General features: G+C 44.3%; 1 protein-coding gene across 5 annotated transcripts in view; it reads left to right on the top strand.

Annotated features, from left to right (window-relative positions):
* The window catches only part of ST6GALNAC5 (ST6 N-acetylgalactosaminide alpha-2,6-sialyltransferase 5), a 215778-nt gene that overhangs the window by 138047 nt on the left and 57765 nt on the right, over nt 1-19966 (top strand). The window contains exon 1 of one of the 5 annotated variants that reach the window (XM_033916581.1): nt 1104-1323. The exons of the other annotated variants lie outside the window; for them this stretch is intronic. Coding sequence (XP_033772472.1) covers nt 1243-1323 — 81 coding nt within the window. The 5' untranslated portion in view covers nt 1104-1242. Of the gene's footprint in view, nt 1-1103; nt 1324-19966 lie in introns of those variants that run through there. 5 annotated transcript variants of the gene reach the window in all.

Below are 19966 nucleotides of genomic sequence, written 5' to 3'. Positions count from 1 at the left end.
GAGCTGCGCTGAATGGCCCGCGCTGCTCCCGACACTCATAGGAACTCTATGAGTGTCAGGAGTCACGGGCCATTCAGCGTGGCTCCCCTTCATAGAAGAGACCCTCAGTGTCTGTATTGTGATCTATGTTCATCTTACGTACTAACTTCTTGATAAATCTGGTTATCTGTGCCATGATTATCTTATCCCCTGTCCCTACTGTGTTTATTCTATATAGATGTTCCTAGTGGGGACTAGCCAACTATCTCCTCGTTGTTGCATTATTGGCTATAGAATTCTGTGAAAAAAAGTTATACAAAACATTCCCTCGCACAAACTTGTACAACCCCCCCCCCCCAAAAAAAAAAACAAAAATTATTTCATATATATATGATTTTGTATGGGGGAATGTTGTGTAGAACATTTTTTCATATATAAAATTAAAAAAAAATTTATATAGGGGATGTTTCTTTGAAATAGCCTGCTGACGAAATATGTCAGAAGAAGTCCCCTACCGACAGGTCAGTTAAGCTAAGTGAATGGTTTATATTTATGGTACAACAATTTTGTATTGGTTTTCAAATGAAAGTACAAAAAGCACTCAGGGCATAACTCCAGACCAAACAAGTCTAACATAAAACTGGCACAACAATGCTAGTAAACAGCTAAACAGCTTATACCCTCCCCCACCCCCCAACCAAAACAGGGAGCTTCCTCCAGGAGGCAGTACAAAAATATAAAAGCAACAGTAAGAAAGGAGACCACATCTCCCCGGATAAAAACCCAAATGTCAGACAAACAAGAGTGCATTGCAACAACAATTCCAACACAAGAAAGAAAACCAACACCTCAATGAACCAAGCTGTAAGAACCTCCTCCTCACCCACCCAATCCCAACGCTAACCGCCACCGTAGCAAAACTCAGAAAACTACAAACTCTGCGAGTCTTCCGAGATACAGCTCTCAAATTCCAGGAATCGGGAGGACTAGTAGTGAATGGTTTACATTTAAATAAAAAATGATATATCTATAATAATGAAATGTTAAGCGCGCATGCACACTCTTACTGCCGTGTTCCCTGATCCCTGATCTGTAGGTCAGTGGTCAGCAGGAGTGCGCATGCATGACACCAGGACTCCAGGATGCCTTCGGTTCCGCGGGCCTCTCAAGCAGCAGCGGTGGCAAGGATGGCAGAAACGTTAATGAGGCAGCTGTCAGCTTCAGGCGTGCACGGTGGCTGTCGGCACCTGCAGGCCGCAGCGGATGTCGGCGCCTGCAGGCCGCGACGGATGTCGGCACCTGCAGGTCGCGGCGGCTGCCGGCAGAGGGCAGACGCGAACAGAGGTAAGGGGTGCTGCTGGACAGAGGAAGAGGTGCTGATGGACTGGGGGCAGAAAAAGGAAGGGAGGCCTACTGCTGGACAGGGGGAGCAGGAAGGAGGTGCTGATGGACAGGGGGGCAGAAAAAGGAAGGGAGGCCTACTGCTGGACAGGGGGAGCAGGAAAGAGGTGCTGATGGACAGGGGGGCAGAAAAAGGAAGGGAGGCCTACTGCTGGACAGGGGGAGCAGGAAAGGGGTGCTGATTGTTGGGGGGGACAGAAAAAGGAAGGGAGGCCTACTGCTGGACAGGGGGAGCAGGAAAGAGGTGCTGCTGGACAGGGGGGAGGTAAAACAAAGGGCTGCTGCTGGATAAGGGAAGCAGTGAAGGGGTGGTGGTGGACCCATGGGAGGTAAAAGGAAGGGAGAATGGACAGGGGAAGCAGACAAGGGGTGGTGGTGGACAGCCAAGGAAAAAGAAAGACAGAAAGAAAGAAAGACAGAAATACAGAAAGCGGCTAAGGAGATAGAGAGAAAGAAATAAAGACAGACACACACATATATTCTAGCACCCGTTAATGTAACGGGCTATAAGACTAGTATATGTGTATATATATATATATATATATATATATATATATATATATATATTCTATTCCCGGACTGCAATGCTGAGATCTAAAAACTTACCTCTCCCCCCCTTTTTGCAAAACTGTAGTGCGGTTTTTAGCACCAGCTGCGGTGGTAACAGCTCCAACGCTTATAGAATTCCTATGAGCGTAGGAGCTGTTACCGCTGCATCTGGTGCTAAAAACCACACTACACTTTTATAAAAGGGGTGGGGAGTTTAATGTGATTATTTTTATTATCAGTAAATCTGGATACCACAATTATAAGTTTGATGACTAAGATTAGCCATTGTTTTTCAGTAGAGGGATTCAGCGCTATTTAGCCAGCCGGGGATGGCTCTCGGCCGGCTCAATCTCACATAGCCGGCTATCCGCCAATATTCAGTGGGAGATCACCGGCTATTTCCCGCTGAATGAAGAAATTGGGGAGGGGCTGGAGCAGGGCTAGGGCGGGATTGAAAATCAGTAGATGTCCCGTTTGATGAAAAAAAATAAATGGTCACGTTACCAATGACCCAAAACTCCCAGGTCAAGTTTCAAGTTTTATTAAGTTTAATATATCGACCATCAACATGTACCTGGCTGGTTTACAATGCTAAATAAAAATAATAAAAATAAAAAGTAAAATAATAATTATATATATATATGGGGGAGGAGTGAACATTAAAAGACAATAGACAAAAACTTACATGAATTTGAGGGTATTAAGGTGAAGGAAAAGGTCAATAAATACATTATTAAAATGAAAATTAAAAGAAGGGAAGAGAGGGGAAGGATATAACATCAGGGATAGGGTCGCTTCGTAAAAGCGTTTGAGATGATTTTACTGGATTTGAGGATGGAAGTATTTAGAGATTATGATATGCATCTTGAAACAGAAATGTTTTTAGTTTGGTCTTGAATTTATCAAGAAGATTTTCATGACGAAGTTGAGGTGGCATGGCGTTCCATAAGATTGGAGCAGCTACAGAGAAGTTGATTTTCCTAGTGTAATAGAATTCTTTGATGGAAGGAACGGCCAGTAAGTTTTGATCTGCTGATCTTAGGGTCAGAAAAATGCTGCCAGCTTTTTGCTGGCAATTTTTTTCCAGGAGTAATGCAGCTTTCAATCCAGGAGTAATGCAAACCGCATTATTCAACTTACATAGCAATGAACTGTTTTGCATATGTTTAAATTCATCGCATCTCATTATTACATATCCTTGTGATACCTAATGTTAATGTGCATTACAGTGACAGAAGACACGTCATTGCTCTGTAACACGTGTTAAAGGGGAAATCATCTACATTAGAGCCATAAGTTATCTTAATAACTACCCTCAAAAATTGCTAATGAGCCCATAACTATCCATATAATTGTAGGCTGGGTTAGATGTTGCCACATATTACCGTATATACTCGAATATATAACAACCCGAATATAAACTGAGGTAATCTTTCCCCCCCCCCCCAAAAGGAGGAAAAAGGTTGACTCAAATACAAACCAGGGGGTTTAATATTAAAGTGCAGTGCTTTGCCAGGCTCTGCACCCTGTTCCCCCTCCTTCGCTGCTCTGCATCCAGCCCCCTCCCTCCCCTGCCAGTCTCTGCACCCAGCCCCACTCCCTCCCTGCCAGGTTCTGTACCGATGCTTTGCAGGCCTCTGCCAGGCCTGTGGTGAGATCTGGTGGTCCAGCGGTAGCTAAGCAGGCGGGATCCCTCCCACCTCCTGTCCCAGCTGATTCTAAAACAACATAGCAACATAGTAAATGACGGCATTTTCTTGTCCCAAAAATCTCGGTTTATATTTGAGTATATACGGTATCCATTTAGCGGGAATATTCAATCCTAATCAAAATGGATAGTGCTGGCACGGTCATCGGTCAGCATTTCTACCTGTACAGATACAGGTGCTGAACATATGAATTAAATTAACCCAGTGACCACAGCAGCTGAAAATCCGGCCCAGTGCATTTTCTCTTCTTGTAATCTCTGCTGGATAGTAAGGGTTAATGTTGATCAAAGGAATGCAAATTGCAGCTCACTGAAACTGGCAAAAGTTCATCTTTTTATGATGACCACAGGATTTTCTTTTGCAGGAGTGCAGCTGAATGTTAAGTACTCTTACCTGACCTCATTATTCAATCAGGGAGTTGGCAGGTGAGTCAATAGGAAACAAAGTGAAGTCGATTGAAATGGCTCACAATTCATTCCACATCAATTGTCCAGCCAAACTGTAGACAGAGCCCTATGTTGGGACTGATGCCAATTCTTGGCTAAATGTCTTCCTGTGCAGTTCTCCAAATAATCAACTGGGGTTTTTTATCTTAATGTACATAAAGCAGTCTATAATTCTTGCATTTGTCAGGGGATAGGAATGTACTGTTCCCCTACTGTAAGTGCTTATGGTATAAGTCTGATTCAGGCCTGAATTTTCACTTGGTAATAGATAAGTAAAGCTTTGGGCATTCGGAGGTTAATTTTATAGCTAAGTGCCTAGAATAATAGGGTAGGAAGGCAGCTAGTTGTGCCCTATTTAATAAAGACACATAGGCTCGGATTCTCGAACCGGTGCCGATATTGGTGGCCGCCTTAAAAGCAACCACCGATCGTGTGCCAATCACGCATTGGCACTGGTTTAGGAATCGCGCCGATGTGAAAGATAGGCGCCAGAAATGTAGGCCAGGATTTTCTGGGCCTACATTTTCGGTGCCTATCTTTTGTGTGAATTCGGCGATTCCGGCGCCGGTATGCACCTCCAATCTCGGTTTAAAATGCCATTTGGATGGCATTTTTTTTAATTTTTATTGATTTAACAAACTTTACAAGTAACAACTACTTGCACAAGAAATACAGAGTCATATTCCATCAAAATTATCATCAATATACAACTTACAAAATGAAGAAAAAGAAATGAATGGAACTTAACTCTTCCTTAGACCACAATTATGTTGGAGAGATAAAAAAAAAAAAAAAAAGAAAATTAAAGGGAGAAACATTTCAATAAAGCTTAAAAGAAAAAAACACTTAAACGGCTACATGCATGGCTTTTTTTTTTTTTTCATTTTTGAGCTACCTCCCCACCACTGGTTAACCCCTTAAGGTCTAAAAAAGAACATAGATATTCTGGAATGAAGAAAACATATTTCAAACCCTGGAACTTAACACATTTACATGGATAAGCCAACATAAATGTGGCACCCAATCTCCTTGTCTCCTCTCTCATCCCAAAAAAATAATTTCCGCCTTTCCTGAGTTGCTTTGGTTACATCGTGATATAACCATAAGCGCTGACCACAAAAGTGTACTCCAGATTTTCTTAAAGAACAATCTCATAATTGAATTAATATCTTACCTAGAATAATAGGGTAGGAAGGCACCTAGTTTTACCCTATTTAATAAAGACACATAGGCCCAGATTTTTGAACCAGTGCCGATATTGATGGCCGCCTTAAAAGCAGCCACCGATCATGTTCCAATCACGCATTGGCACTGGTTTTGGAATCGCGCCAATGTGAAAGATAGGCACCAGAAATATAGACTAGGGTTTTCTGGGCCTACATTTCCGGTGCCTATCTTTTGTGTGAATCGTGCCTACATAGGCCTTCTCAGATGCGATTCCAGCGCCGGTATGCATCTCCAATCTCAGTTAAAAATGCCATTTGGACGGCGTTTTTAATGGAAGTATGGGCACCTCCCAGCGCCTAGAAAATCGGCAATGGTTTAAGAATTTGGGCCATACTGTAGGGTACCTATGGCTATGTTAGGTGATTGAATAGCAAATTTAGTATGAATTAGAAGATTTATATCAAATGAATTTTACAAAATATCCTTAAAAAAAAAAAAAAATAGAAAAAGTAGTGAATTTAATGAATGAATTAAAGTATTGTAGTATTAACTGAATTTAAAAGGTAGGTAGGATGGGTCCAAGCCAGTGATGTAAGTAGGAGTAAGAGAACAACCTGGCTTGTCTCTTTGAGAAACCCGGAATGGGTGTAACTCCATGATCTGAGGCTTGTTCCCTTATTAATAAAATCCTATCAGTATCATTTTGGTTACTGGTGGTTTATGTAGTTGATTTAATTAATAGGCAACTACCTGAGTTTTTCTAGTTTACTGTTGTTCTTTATAAAATGCTAACACGAATGCTGCATAAATCATGCCTATATTGTACCTAAAAATGTAAAAATGTGGTTTTATAAAAAGATCTTTAGCCAATTATAGGAAATTTACAGGGAAGTGAGTTTAATGGCCTTTTATTTGGTAAGATAAAGATACCATTTTTCAGAGCTTTTTTTTTCTCCTATCTTCTAAAAGTGAGCCACCTATCCAATTAAAAATTTCATTCAGAGTCTGTTTGCATGGGGAGGGAGGGGGGTGGTGTCCAGTCAAAGTCTAACCAGGCTTGACCCAGGCTTGATCTTTAAAGTGAAAAGCAATCGTCTTCCAAGTAGAACTATTCTGCTTCTTTAAAATGGTATAGGGAATTTTATTTTTTAAGGTGGAGCTTAGTTTTATATGTAAGCAGGAAATTGACCCTGAGTTCCTTGGGCCATCACAGCAGTATAATAACAATAATAGTTTATTTGTATTCCGCAAAAGCCTTGCATTTCAATGCGAATTACACCCCAAAACTGGTCACGATTAGGAAATTACAAATAATACAGAATCAATAAACACACTTTGTCCAGGTTTTGGAAAGCTTCCTCAAAATCGTGACAGACAGAGCAGGCAGTGAAAGGCAGGATTGGGGGTGGGACTGCAGTGTAACGGGGCGGGGATGGGTGGACTGGGTGGGCCTGGGGGGCAGGTCTAGGGTCCAGGTATATGCTCAGTTTTTCAAAAACAGAGCATGGCTGGGAGGAGGACCTCCTCAGATGACGGGACTTGGGGGATCCCCATCAGACAAAGGAATTTGAGGTTAGGTGGAGGGAAGCACAGAGAATAGGGCAGGAATGGGGTCATGTTTATGCCTCTTCCCCCCCCCTTTTGGGTTCAAGCCCCTTTAAATTGGTGGTCTGGGTATGTGGCTGCTTTGTACTAAAGAGCAGTAAAACTTTGCGCTTACTATATTTTAGATGTCAAAATTAATTCAAGTGCAAAGCCTGTGCACTAACTGTTGGAAGCATTTCCAGGATGTTCCCATACAGTTTCCACAAGGCTGAGTTCGTTATCACACAATAAGTGTAAACACAGCAGTAAGGGTAGGGTTACCAGATGTCCGCATTTCCCCGGGGTACAGACAGCTTTTTGAAACCCGGCACTTTGTCCGGGTTTTGAAAAGAAATTGCATTGGGAGGGGGCGTCCGCGCATGCATGGATGCAATGCAGTGACGTCGCATGCGCGTGATGTTATCGCGTTCCATCCGCTCATGCGCGGATGTCTTTCTGCCCGTCGAACAGGCAGCGGGGGCGGGGCTAAGGGTGGAGCTGAGAGCAGGGCTGGGGCGTAACGAGGCGGGGCTAGGTGGAACTGGGTAGGCCTTGGGCAGGTCTAGGGATCCGGATTTTACGGCCATAAAATCTGGTAACCCTAAGTAAGGGCTAGATTCACTAAGCAAACTGATCGTGTACCGCTCGGTTTGCGCTCGCTTTTCGACTCCGGCTCGATTCACTAACCTTTTTCCAGACCTCATCCGCACCCTGTCCGATCTGCACATGCAAATGAGTAAAAAGGCATGTAAATTTCTTAACGCGTCGATTCATGAAACCATTCGTCCAAACCAACTGGCCTTTCTGTTCCAAAAAGTTACGACTGCTGAGGACCAGTTGTTTACATCCTCGCCGGCTATTTATATCTACCCCTCCAAAAATCCTACATATATCAAAACTCTAAAATATATGTAAACCTTCATGTACATAAGCATTAGGAATAATTTTTATTTCTTTTTTTGGAATGCGCATAGCGAGCGCGGGAGTGAATCTTGGATATGTTATGCGCATTGCGAGAAAATCGCGAATTAACTCCGTGCTCTTCTTGTGCATTGTACATTTCAAATATCAATGGCATATAACAAAAAAAATCCAAAATAAAATAAAACTAATGACGTCCGCGATTAAACCACGCCCCCCTTTTCTACACAATGAAGTTCTAAAGAGCTAGTGCATGCGTTATGAGCTTCAAAACCAACAAGGATACTGTGCGCACACACGTCAATCGATGTTTCAGCGCTAATAGCGTCGTAACATACATAGTAACATAGTAGATGACGGCAGATAAAGACCCAAATGGTCCAGTCTGCCCAACCTGATTCAATTTAAATTTTAAATTTTTTCTTCTTAGCTATTTCTGGGCAAGAATCCAAAGCTTTACCCGGTACTGTGCTTGGGTTCCAACTGCCGAAATTTCTGTTAAGACTTACTCCAGCCCATCTACACCCTCCCAGCCATTGAAGCCCTCCCCAGCCCATCCTCCACCAAACGGCCATATACAGACACAGACCGTGCAAGTCTGCCCAGTACTGGCCTTAGTTCAATATTTAATATTATTTTCTGATTCTAAATCTTCTGTGTTCATCCCACGCTTCTTTGAACTCAGTCACAGTTTTACTCTACACCACCTCTCTCGAGAGCGCATTCCAGGCATCCACTACCCTCTCCGTAAAGTAGAATTTCCTAACATTGCCCCTGAATCTACCACCCCTCAACCTCAAATTATGTCCTTTGGTTTTACCATTTTCCTTTCTCTGGAAAAGATTTTGTTCTGCGTTAATACCCTTCAAGTATTTGAACGTCTGAATCATATCTCCCCTGTCCCTCCTTTCCTCTAGGGTATACATATTCAGGGCTTCCAGTCTCTCCTCATACGTCTTCTGGCGCAAGCCTCCTATCATTTTTGTTGCCCTCCTCTGGACCGCCTCAAGTCTTCTTACGTCCTTCGCCAGATACGGTCTCCAAAATTGAACACAATACTCCATTACGATTGGATCATTTGCATGGACAAGCTTTACTGAATCAATCGGCTACATTGACTCAGAAACGGATAGGACACAAATAGGATAGATTTCGGGACTTTAGTGAATCCTGCCCTAAGTGCATCTGTGCTAACTGCAACAGTGACAGGACATGTTTAATTAGCACGTGTGAACTGTAATGCTCATTCCCTGTCCATAATCTGCCCATTTCCCACCTCACAGCGGGACCGTGCAATTAATCCATGAATTAGCACATGTTGTCATGTCAACGTGATAAGCTACTGTGTTCATGCACTAATAGTGCATGCTAACTCATGTGCTAACTGCTTAGCACACTTTAGTAAATGGCACTCTTAATTGACTTAATTTGTATTTTAAATCCTACGATTTTTTTTCCCCAGCTATAAATTTTGAAGAGACAAATTATATACTACCAGAATTAGTTGGTCCAGCAAGTTGACAGCTTCTTACATGTTTTTAATTCGTCAAAAATAATCTGCTCGCAACATTCTGATAAAACAAGGTTGTTAGTGTGGAGAGATTACATATGTCTTCTTGTTCCAGAATGACATGCAAGTATTAAAAACTGAAATGAAAGTTCAGTCTGCGTACAGCAGGCTCAGTGCACATAATTGCTTTTTAGTGTTGCTAATGTTTAACAGTTCTAATCTGGTACCCAGTAGAAATGTCAGCGAGTATTCATGCACGTGTGTTCAGAAAGCTCAGACTGTAATGTAATGTAATTTATTTCTTATATACCGCTACATCCGTTAGGTTCTAAGCGGTTTACAGAAAATATACATTAAGATTAGAAATAAGAAAGGTACTTGAAAAATTCCCTTACTGTCCCGAAGGCTCACAATCTAACTAAAGTACCTGGAGGGTAATAGAGAAGTGAAAAGTAGAGTTAGAGGAAAAATAAAAATAAAATAAACATTTTAACAAGACAGCATTGATCTAAATACTTTGGAAGGTAGAAGAGAGGAGAGAAAGGAATAGAAGCAGAAGGGGGAGCCGTTGAACAGTAGAATTCTGGAGAAATTTAAATGATAGAAATAGAACAAAACAAAGACAAAAGGCAAAACAATAGATAAGATTAAAGATAAATCATAAGCTGGAAAGAAAAATAAAATAAAACTTTGTCTTCAATACACGGTTTCAGCGTCAGTGATGAAGTGGAGCAAGTAAGTTTAGGAGGAGCGATTGACGTTTCCAGAAAGGGCTTCTTCAGGGAAGAGACTTGGCAGACAGTCCCAGGATGCCTATGTCTCCTCCCCTGCGATGTTCTCCCATCCATGCATTCCCTCCCAGACACACTGCCCGTGCCCCAGCCGCTCCAAGGAGGCTGCCCCAGATGAGGCCCACGGTGAATGCAGGATTCTCTCCTCTGCGGGAAAGCCGCCCGGAGCCGACAGTCGATCTTCTTAGCGGATTGCATGGGGGGAAGAGTTCACACTCTTGGTAGGATCGGGTCTGTGTGCTCTCGGTGGTTGTGGCTGGTCTCGTTGCTGCTTAGGTGTAAAAGCAGTTGATCTCCACTGCTGCTGATATTTAAAAGCAGGCAGATTGATCTCTCCAATGGACTGCAGGGGGAGGAGTTCACACTCCTGGCAGGATCGGGTCTGTGGGCTCTTGGTGGTTGCGGTAGGTCTCGCTGCTGCTTGTATGTAAAAACAGTTGTTTTTCTACTGCTGCTGATATTTAAAGCAGGTAGATTGATCTCTTAAACGGGATATAGGGGGAGGAGCTCACATGCCTGGTTGGATCGGGGCAAGGGCTCCTATTATAGGCTGCTTAGGTGTAAAAGCAGTTGATCTCCTACTTCTGATAATATTTAAAAGCAAGCATATTGATTTTTCCAACGGAATGCTGGGGGAAGAGCTTACTTGTTTGGCTGGATCAGGGCAAAGGGCTCTCGGTAGTGGTGGCTGGTCCTGTTGCTGCTTAGGTGTAAAAAACAGTTGATCTTCCTAGTGGTCTGCAGGGGGAGGTGGAGCTCACACTCTTGGCTGGATCGGGACTGTGCCCAAAGTTTCCAAGCCCTTAATTCTACCTCTCCTTGACGTTGCTGTTTTTCCCAGTCCCTACAAAGTCTCTCCTCGAGGGCCGCAATCCAGTCAGGTTTTCAGGATTTCCCCAATGAATATGCATGAGAGCTATTAGCATACAATGAAAGCAGTGCATGCAAATAGATCTCGTGCATAGTCATTGAGGAAATCCTGAAAACTTGACTGGATTCCGGCCCTCAAGGAGGGACTTTGAGACCCTTGCCCTACAGTGACAAGAAGTGCACTTTGATGAAAATCTGGCACGGCTTAATTGCCTTTGATCCTCTTGACAAAAGCAAAACAGTTTGACTGTTGATGTTGAACAGATGTCTCTTCAGTCAGGGTACACAATAAAGCACACTCCCTTTAAACTCTGTATTGCTTGCATGAATCCATGGCCTTTATAGCAGCTACTGCTTCACAGCCTTCTTGGATTTTGCAGTTTTTTTTTATTGTGGGGATTCTTTCCTCTGATTGGTTTTCCTGGCTTGGCCATTACTCTAGCTGATGGCTTTAGGTTATCACTGTATCCTATCTCCCTGTTCAATAAGGCCAAGATTGATACTAATCTTCCTCATGGGACACAGGTACAGGATGCAGGATTGGAGCTACTTTGTAAATCTCAGCTCTCTGTGTGCTAACAATTTGCTGGGATGTTCGTTCTGTTCACCTAGTGGCTTAAGGGAAAGTGTGGCACTCAATAATCAAACCTCCAAGAGCTGAAACTCATTACTCAGGAAAAGTATTTTACCATCTTTCAGTCACAGGCAATGCTGTGGTTAGTTGCAAGCATATTAACATTTTATGTATTTGGTTTCATGTAATCATTCTATCCCGGGCACTTATTTTACAAGAAATTGTAATGTGGCCAAACTAATTCCTCCATACAAAGCCCCTCCCCCCCAATAAAACAAACATATGCTAATCAATATAATCTACCTTGTATAAAGAAATTAATTTATAATTTTTCAAGAAGTTCTGTTTTATCTATTATTATTGGCATCAACTCAGATTTTAATACAGCGGTACCTTGGAATCCAAACTTAATCCGTTCCAGAATCCTGTTCGAGTTCCAAAACGTTCGAGTTCCAAGACAATTTTTCCCATTGAAAAGAATAGAAACTGGATGAATCCGTTCCTTGGTCCCACAAATTCTGCAAGATCGGGACCACCTGGCAGAAACAGCAAGATCGGGATCCCCAGCAGCAGAGGCAGCAAGATCGGCAACGGCAGCTGCAAGTGGTGTTCAGCCCAAAGCTTCCCTCCCAGGCGGAAGCAGGAAGCTGCGTCAGAGGGGAAGCTTTGGGCTGAGCACTGCTTGCAGTTCGGATTTCAAAGCAGCGTTTGGATTCCGGGGCAAAAATGAAGGGAAAAAAAGTTCGGATTCCAAATCGTTCGAGTTCTGGGGCGTTCGGACTCCGAGGTACCACTGTACTTATTAATTTGTGTTTTTTTTATTAAAACTACCACTTTCAAGCTTCCCTTACCTTTCAGAAATTAACAGAGGATTTAAAGAATAATATTTATTTATTTAGTTTTATATCCTATCCTCCCCCCCCCCCAAAGAGCTCAGAATGGGTTACAGTTCAATATTCTCTATCGTTGTCTCACTGGCTTCCCCTAGCCAAATGTTGTGTCTTCGAGGGCCTGATGCTAGCATTCAAATCCTTGCACAACATGGCGCCGGGCTACATGATGGCTAAACTGCCTCCATACGTGCCGAACCGTCTATCCGCTCCCAGGATGAAATATGCCTCAAAAAGCCCCCTGGTCGTGTCCTTCAACTGCAAACCACTAAACGACGTTCATACCGAGCCACTGGAATCAACCGCCCCTGCAGATCAGATCCCTTGAAGGACTCCTCAACATTAGGAAAGCAATAAAAACACACCTCTTCACCTATCTCCCCCCACCCATAGAACATGACGGCAGAAAAGGGCCAGGGCCCATCTAGTCTGCCCACACTAATGGCCCACCCCCTAACTACCTCCATGAAGAGATCCCACATGCCAATCCCATCTTTTCTTAAAATCTGGCACGCTGCTGGCCTCAATTACCTGTTGTGGAAGATTATTCCAGCGATCAACCACCCTTTCGGTGAAGAAATATTTTCTGGTGTCGCCATGAAATTTCCCACCCCTGATTTTCAACGGATGCCCTCTTGTTGCCGTGGGTCCTTTAAGGAAAAAGAGATCCTCTTCTACCTCGATACGGCCTGTGACATATTTGAACGTCTCGATCATGTCTCCCCTCTCTCTGCGTTCCTCGAGTGAGTACAGCTGCAACTTACCCAGTTGTTCCTCATACGGGAGATCCTTGAGACCTGAGACCATCCTGGTGGCCATTCGCTGAACCGACTCAACTCTCCGCACATCTTTTTGATAATGCGTCCTCCAGAATTGTACACAGTATTCCAGATGGGGTCTCACCATGGATCTGTACAACGGCATTATGACCTCGGGCTTACCCATGACTGATGGATAACATAGAAATGTGTATTGGTACCAGATCCTGGTATGTGTCACATTAGGAAAACTGTATTGAAAAGTCCTGCTCTGTAACTATAGCAAATCTAACCTGTAAACTGTCTAGGATAAAACTTGTACTGGAAAACTTGCACTGTAAAGATAACTATGGCAAATTGTAACCGGTAAAATGTATATTAGTATTAGACCCCTAGTATGTGTCAAATTAGGATAAAAACTGTGGCAAATACAGTGCAAATTGTAACCTGTTAACTGTATATTAGGCAGGGCCAGATTAAAGGGTAGGCCCAGTAGGCACGTGCCTTGGGCCCAAAAATATCAGGGGGATCCCAGGGCCGGCGTTAGGAGGGGAGCAAATAGGGCAGGGGGCCCCCGACAGCCTGGTGAGGTCAGCATCCCTCCCTTTCACTTCCTCGCTGCCCACTGCCCGCAAGCGAACTGAACCCAGGCCGTGGGGCTCTAACACACGCGCCGGCTTCCCTTCTCGTCTGAAACAGAAAGTTATATCATTCTTGTTTCGGACGAGAAGGGAAGCTGGTGCATGCAGTGTTAGAGCCCCATCTGCCTGGGTTCAGTTTGTTCTAACACTGCGTGCACCGGCTTCCCTTCTCCAACCTCCCCCTCATGACATAACGAGAGAGGAAAGGCGGGAGAAGGAAGACAAGGGAAGGGAGAGGAGAAGAGAGATGCCAAGACGACGGGAGGGAGGGGAAGGAGAGGAGATACCAGACCATGGAGAGGAAGGGGATGGAAGGGCCAAGGAAGGAGGGAGGGAGAGAAAGGAAGGAGAGAAAATGCCAGATAATGGAGAGGGAGGGAGAGCAGAAAGATGCCAGGGCATGGGGAGGGAATGGAAAGGAAGGAAGGGAAGGAGACAGATGCCAGACCAGAGGGAAAGGAAGGAGTGAGATGCCAGAGCATGGAGGAGGAGGGAGAGATAGAAGGAAAGGGGTTGAATGGGAAGGAAAGAAAAAAAGGAGAAGAGAGAGATGCCAGAGCATAGGGGAAGAGGTGGAGATAGAAAAATGGAGAGGGGGTGAAGTTGAAATTAATCATGTACAAAGGAGAAGGGGCACAGGACAGACAGTTTATTGAAGGGATATAGAAAGAGGGAAGATGCCATATGGAAGAGAGAGAAAGGGCAAACACTAGATGGAAAGGGCAGAGAGGGCAGTTGATGGAAGGGGCGAGAGAGAGGGTGGACAGTAGATGGACAGGGTAGAGAGAGATGCTTAATGGAAGTGTGGGGGAGAGGGGGAACCCAGTAGACTTGTGTGCCTAGGGGCCCTCGACGAATTAATCCTGCCCTGATATTAGGTATGTTTAACCTGTAACCCGTTCTGAGCTCTTTGGGGACAACAGAATTGAAAACAAATTAAATAAAGAAACAGTCATAGCTTTACAGTTCACCATCACATAAGATTACTGTTAGAACTATGTATGGAGAGGCAACTCATCTTGCATCTTATTTTACACACACACACACACACACACACACACACATATATATATATATATATATATATATATATATATATATATATATATATATATATATATTAACCTTTGCTTACCAGGCGGCTAAGCTGAACCCTTGGCTTGCCCAAATGATACTCGAGGCCCCCACTTACCTTAGTTTTAGAAAACTTCTCAAAACGCACCTTTTCCGCGAACAGGTCTTTTAACCCCCTTTCCCCCTGCCTCTCCCCTTTCCCACACTCACCCCGTTCCTTCTGCTCCCCCACTTCCCCCCTCCCCCCACTTGGTCTCTCTCTCGTTATCTCATACCTTCCAACCCTACCTTCTGTATTACTTTTACCTCTGCTAAATCTCAGTTAAAGCGTTCCCACGCTCCCCTCTTCATTGCCTGTAACTTTGTTAAAATTTTGTAAATCCGTGTGTCATCGCGGATCTTAATTAACGGATGTGAACCGCCTAGAACTTATTGGGTATGGCGGTATACAAGAATAAAATTATTATTATTATTATCTCACTATGACAATGCTTATGTACTTATGACTATGTCTGACTATGTTTCAAAATTTCCTGTCTGTACAGAGCAATGAAGCTTTGGGATTTAGTATACTAGACCGGATGTCACATTGAAAATCCTCCTATGATACTAACTAAATAGATAGTGTGGCGCAGTGGTTAAAGCTACAGCCTTAGCACCCTGGGGTTATGGGTTTAAACCCATGCTGCTCCTTGTGACCCTGGGAAAGTCACAAATGCCCCATTGCCCCAGGTACATTAGATAAATTGTGAGCCTACCAGGACAGACAGGGAAAAATGCTTGAGTACCTGAATAGACTCTTATAAACCATTCTGAGCTGTCCTGGGAGAATAGTTTAGAAAATTGAATGAATAAATAAATAGTGTGAAAAGCTTCAGTCTCTGATAAGCAGAGCTGGTATTGTGACATCATAATGCCTCATTCCACCAATGCCCAAGAGCCAACCTCATCAGTGATGTCACAATGGCTTGATTTTCCTATACTTGGCTCACTTCTGCTACATTTTGATTTCTAGAGTGGTACAGTGGTTAAAGCTACAGCCTCAGCACCTTGAGGCTGAAACCCACATTGCTCCTTGTGACCCTGGGCAAGTAACTTAATCCCCCCATTGTCCCAGGTACATTAGATAGATTGTAAGCCCATCGGGACAGTACCTGAATAAATTCATGTAAACTGTTCTGAGCTCTCCTCAGAAAATTAAATAAATAAATACATTATTTTAGTTGGTAATGTGTTCCTTTAAAGATCCATGTTTTAAATTTGATTTAAACTATAAAGTTTAGGGGAAAATGTTCATTTTACATGTGACTGAAAATGGAATTATTTCAGATCAGTATTCCTATTTATTGCTAATGATATGGATTGCATTTCGATGCACCCCTATGGCTGTTTAGTATGAATAGCTGCATAGATAAGCAAAGAAAATTAATGTTGACAAGAACAATCACAATTGAATAGTAACGGACTCATTACCAGATTTTATTTTTTATCACTGGAGACAAGCTTTGAGAAGCTAAATCAAATCCTTTCGATCGGTTCTTATTTTCCCCTTAGAGGGGATTTATGCTAGACAAGATCAAATCGGTCAAGCAGAGATATGTTATGAAGTCAGCTGATTGTAGTTTTCGGCTTCTTATTCAACTTCTAAAATGCAGTGGATCAAAAAGGTTTATCCCTAGAAAAAGAGAGAGAGATGTTTATTTTACCCTAGGCCTAATTTTAGAGAAAAATCTCAGCACTTGACAGAGAGTATATTAGTAACAGGTTGAATGGCTAAGGTATAGTTTCCTTGTTTGTGGGTTCACCTGCAGTCTTTTTCTGCCAGAGGCCGAGAACTACATTGTGCTGAAAGATCGATACCGTGCAGAAACCTGTCTTGAGTCTATGAGTTTGAGGGTCAGCCAGAGACAATGACGATCCTGTACTGCCTTCTAATTAAAACCCACATGGGTTCCTGTACATATGAGAGTTGGGTTCGGGGAAGGGGAACTGTCAGATAACTGGAGGCCGAACTAAGGGCTCCTTTTACATGCGGTAGTTTTTCAGCTAGCGTGCGCTAATCCGCTGCGTGCGCTAAAAACGCTAGCGCACCTTCGTAAAAGGAGCCCCAAGTCAGACCACATCTGAGCATAAACACTGTGAGCCTGATAGTCAGAGTCACTCAAATCATGGAGAGCTATCCAACCGCCAATATTCAGTGGCCCTAAAGCGGGCTTTGCCACTTAATATTGTCTCTGACCGCCCGTTGCCAAAAGCGCGGAGTTCAGGAGCGCAGTAGTTATGTGCACAGTGGCGTAGCGAGAGTGAGAGGCACCCGGGACCGGTGGCGCCCCTCTTCCCCCACCTCCACACGCTCCTTCCCCGCCCCCTCCTGCCATGCGTGCGCTGTTTCCATTCCCCCGAACCTTTAATATTCCTGGCGTGAGCAACAACCCCCAAGCTGCTGTCATGCCAGCGTCGGTCTTCCTCTGACGTCACTTCCTAGGCAGGCGGTAGTTTTTATGCCAGCGCGGGGGTTAGCGCGTGATGAAAAGTCACACGCGTTAACCCCGCTAGCGCGGCTTAATAAAAGGAGCCCTAAGTGTCTAGAAAATGAGGATTATAATGTGATGAATATATGTCATAGAGAAGCCACTGACATTAAAAGTCCTCTAACATACAGAAAGGGAACAACAAAAACAATTGACATTTTTGTGTAATTTATTTGAGGTAATTGTAAAAGCTACGCAGGAAGCTCTAATGCATATTGCTTGCTGGGTTAATGGTTTTTACAGTGTTACATACTTTTTTTTCAAAATACCAAATGAATTAACTCAGTCATTTAAGCCCTGCATGGATCACATTATCTTACAATTACAGATTTTGAAGGAAAAGCGATAGAAATCAAATAATTTAGTGCATTCTGACATCCATAAGCATCTTGCTGATGACACACTTGGGTTTTACACTGATATTTTTGAAAACGAATGGTATAAAAGAAACTAAGGCCAGTACTGGGCAACCCCATACGGTCTGTGTTCCATATATGATGATTTGGTTTAAGATGAACTGGGGGGAGGGAGGGGAGGCCTTTGATAGAAGCTCCAGTGGCAGGTAGGTTAGAATAGGCTTGAGTGGGCTTCAATGGCAACTCCAGTGGTGGGAACCTAAAGACAGTATAGGGCGAACGTCTATGGTCTATTGCCCAGAAATACAGTGAACCTTCAATTAGCCGGACCTCATTTATCTGGTCTTTGGATTTAATGGACTGCACCCCGGTGACTACAACTCCCAGTTTGCAATACATCACCCTCTTCAGCAACGCTCTTCGAGTGACACCAGTGCAACGTTCGGGGGCTGAGCAGCCACTTCCCAGAGGAAAAGCTTCAAGGGAGGGAGTTATTCACGGGAGGTAGGGATATTCGGATTTTCCGTACAATCGGGTTTAATGGACACCCCTCCCCCCAAGCAGTCCGTTCACTGTATTAAAGAAAAGACAATTTAACCATGAATATACCGTCTAATGAGTGTGATTATTGGGCAGACTGGATAGATCGTTTAGGTCTTTATCTGTTGTCGTTTACTATGATTTGGGATCTCTGTTGAACTTAGACCTTGATCTTCTCATTTTGCTATTTTTACTGCTTGCCCTGGATTAGTAGCATGGAATGTTTCTACTCCTTGGATTTTGGCCAGGTACTAGTGACCTGGATTGGCCACTGTGAGAACAGGCTTGATGGACCATTGGGCTGACCCAGTAAGGCTATTCTTATGTTCTTGTGTCAACTGATTGCAGCACCTATAACTGTGGCAAATGATTAGAGCTCCGGCCTCAGCACCCTGAAGTTGTGGGTTCGAACCCCACACTGCTCCCTGTGACCCTGGGCAAGTCACTTAATCCTCCACTGCTCCAGAAACATTAGAGTGGTTGTGAGCCCACAAGTACAGGCAGTAAAAATGCATGAAGACGGAAAGAGAGGGCAGACACCATACAGAAGGGGGGAGAGAGGACAAATGCTGGAAGGAAGGACAAAAGTGAATAGAAGATGAGGAAAGCAGAAACCAGAGATGACAAAGGTAAAAAGATAAGGATAAAGTAGCTTTGCTAATAAATGTTTATAAATAGAAAATGGAAATAAGATGATCTTTTTATTGGACAAATTTTAATATACAGTATGGGGCTCATAATCAAAAAAAAAAACCCCCGTCTAAAAAGTGGCCTAAATCCTGATCGTCCAAGTACCCATAATCAAAGCTGGTTTTAGATGTATCTAAAACCAACTTAGGCCTTTCCCCTGCCTCTAAGCGCACAGAGGCGTTTTTAGAGGAGGGGAAAGGGCGGGCGGTGGGCAGGAGGTGGGCTGACCTACACCTAGGCGTACAACACGTATAACCAAAACATTTGACAGGTTGCCTAGTCGGCACTTATACATTTTGACTTAGACCAAGTCAAAACAAGTATAAGTGCCGAAAAAGGGCCGCTGAGCTGATCGTGGCTGCTACGATAAGCTCAGCGGCCCCAGCAACCTGCCTACCCGCCTACAGCAATGATCGCGGCAGGAGAGATGGCTCATCTCCCCTGCCGTGATCCACCCTTCCCCCCCCCCCCAACGATCAGGGCAGGAGGGAGCCCAAACCCTCCTGGCCCTCGGCAGCCTGACTACGTTTGGGACAAGAGGGAGCCCCAGCCCTCTTGCCCCAGCGGCACCCCGACTACGTTCAGGACAAGAGGGAGCACAAGCCCTCTTGCCCCGTGATCCCCAACACCCCCCTCCCCCCGACGACATCGGGACCAAGAGGGAGCCCAAGTCCTCCTGGCCCGGTGATGTCCCCCCCTCCTCCCCACCACACGATCCAGCCAGGAGGGAGCCCAAGCCCTCCTGGCCCAGCGATCTCCCCCCCTCCCCCCACCACATGATCCAGCCAGGAGGGAGCCCAAGCCCTCCTGGCCCGTGACCTACTCTAACCCCCACCCCCCATTAAAATACAGGCAGGAGGGATCCCAGGCCCTCCTGCCCCCCAATGACCGCCCCCCCGAAACCCCGATCGCTGACCCGAGACCCCCCCCAACCCCACCCCCCTTCCCCGTCCTTCAAAAAATGTTGGACGGACGGACGGGTGCC

Source organism: Geotrypetes seraphini, chromosome 12, assembly GCF_902459505.1.
Source record: "Geotrypetes seraphini chromosome 12, aGeoSer1.1, whole genome shotgun sequence".
Taxonomy (NCBI): Eukaryota; Metazoa; Chordata; class Amphibia; order Gymnophiona; family Dermophiidae; genus Geotrypetes; species Geotrypetes seraphini.
This window is presented reverse-complemented; position numbering and strand designations above follow the sequence as displayed.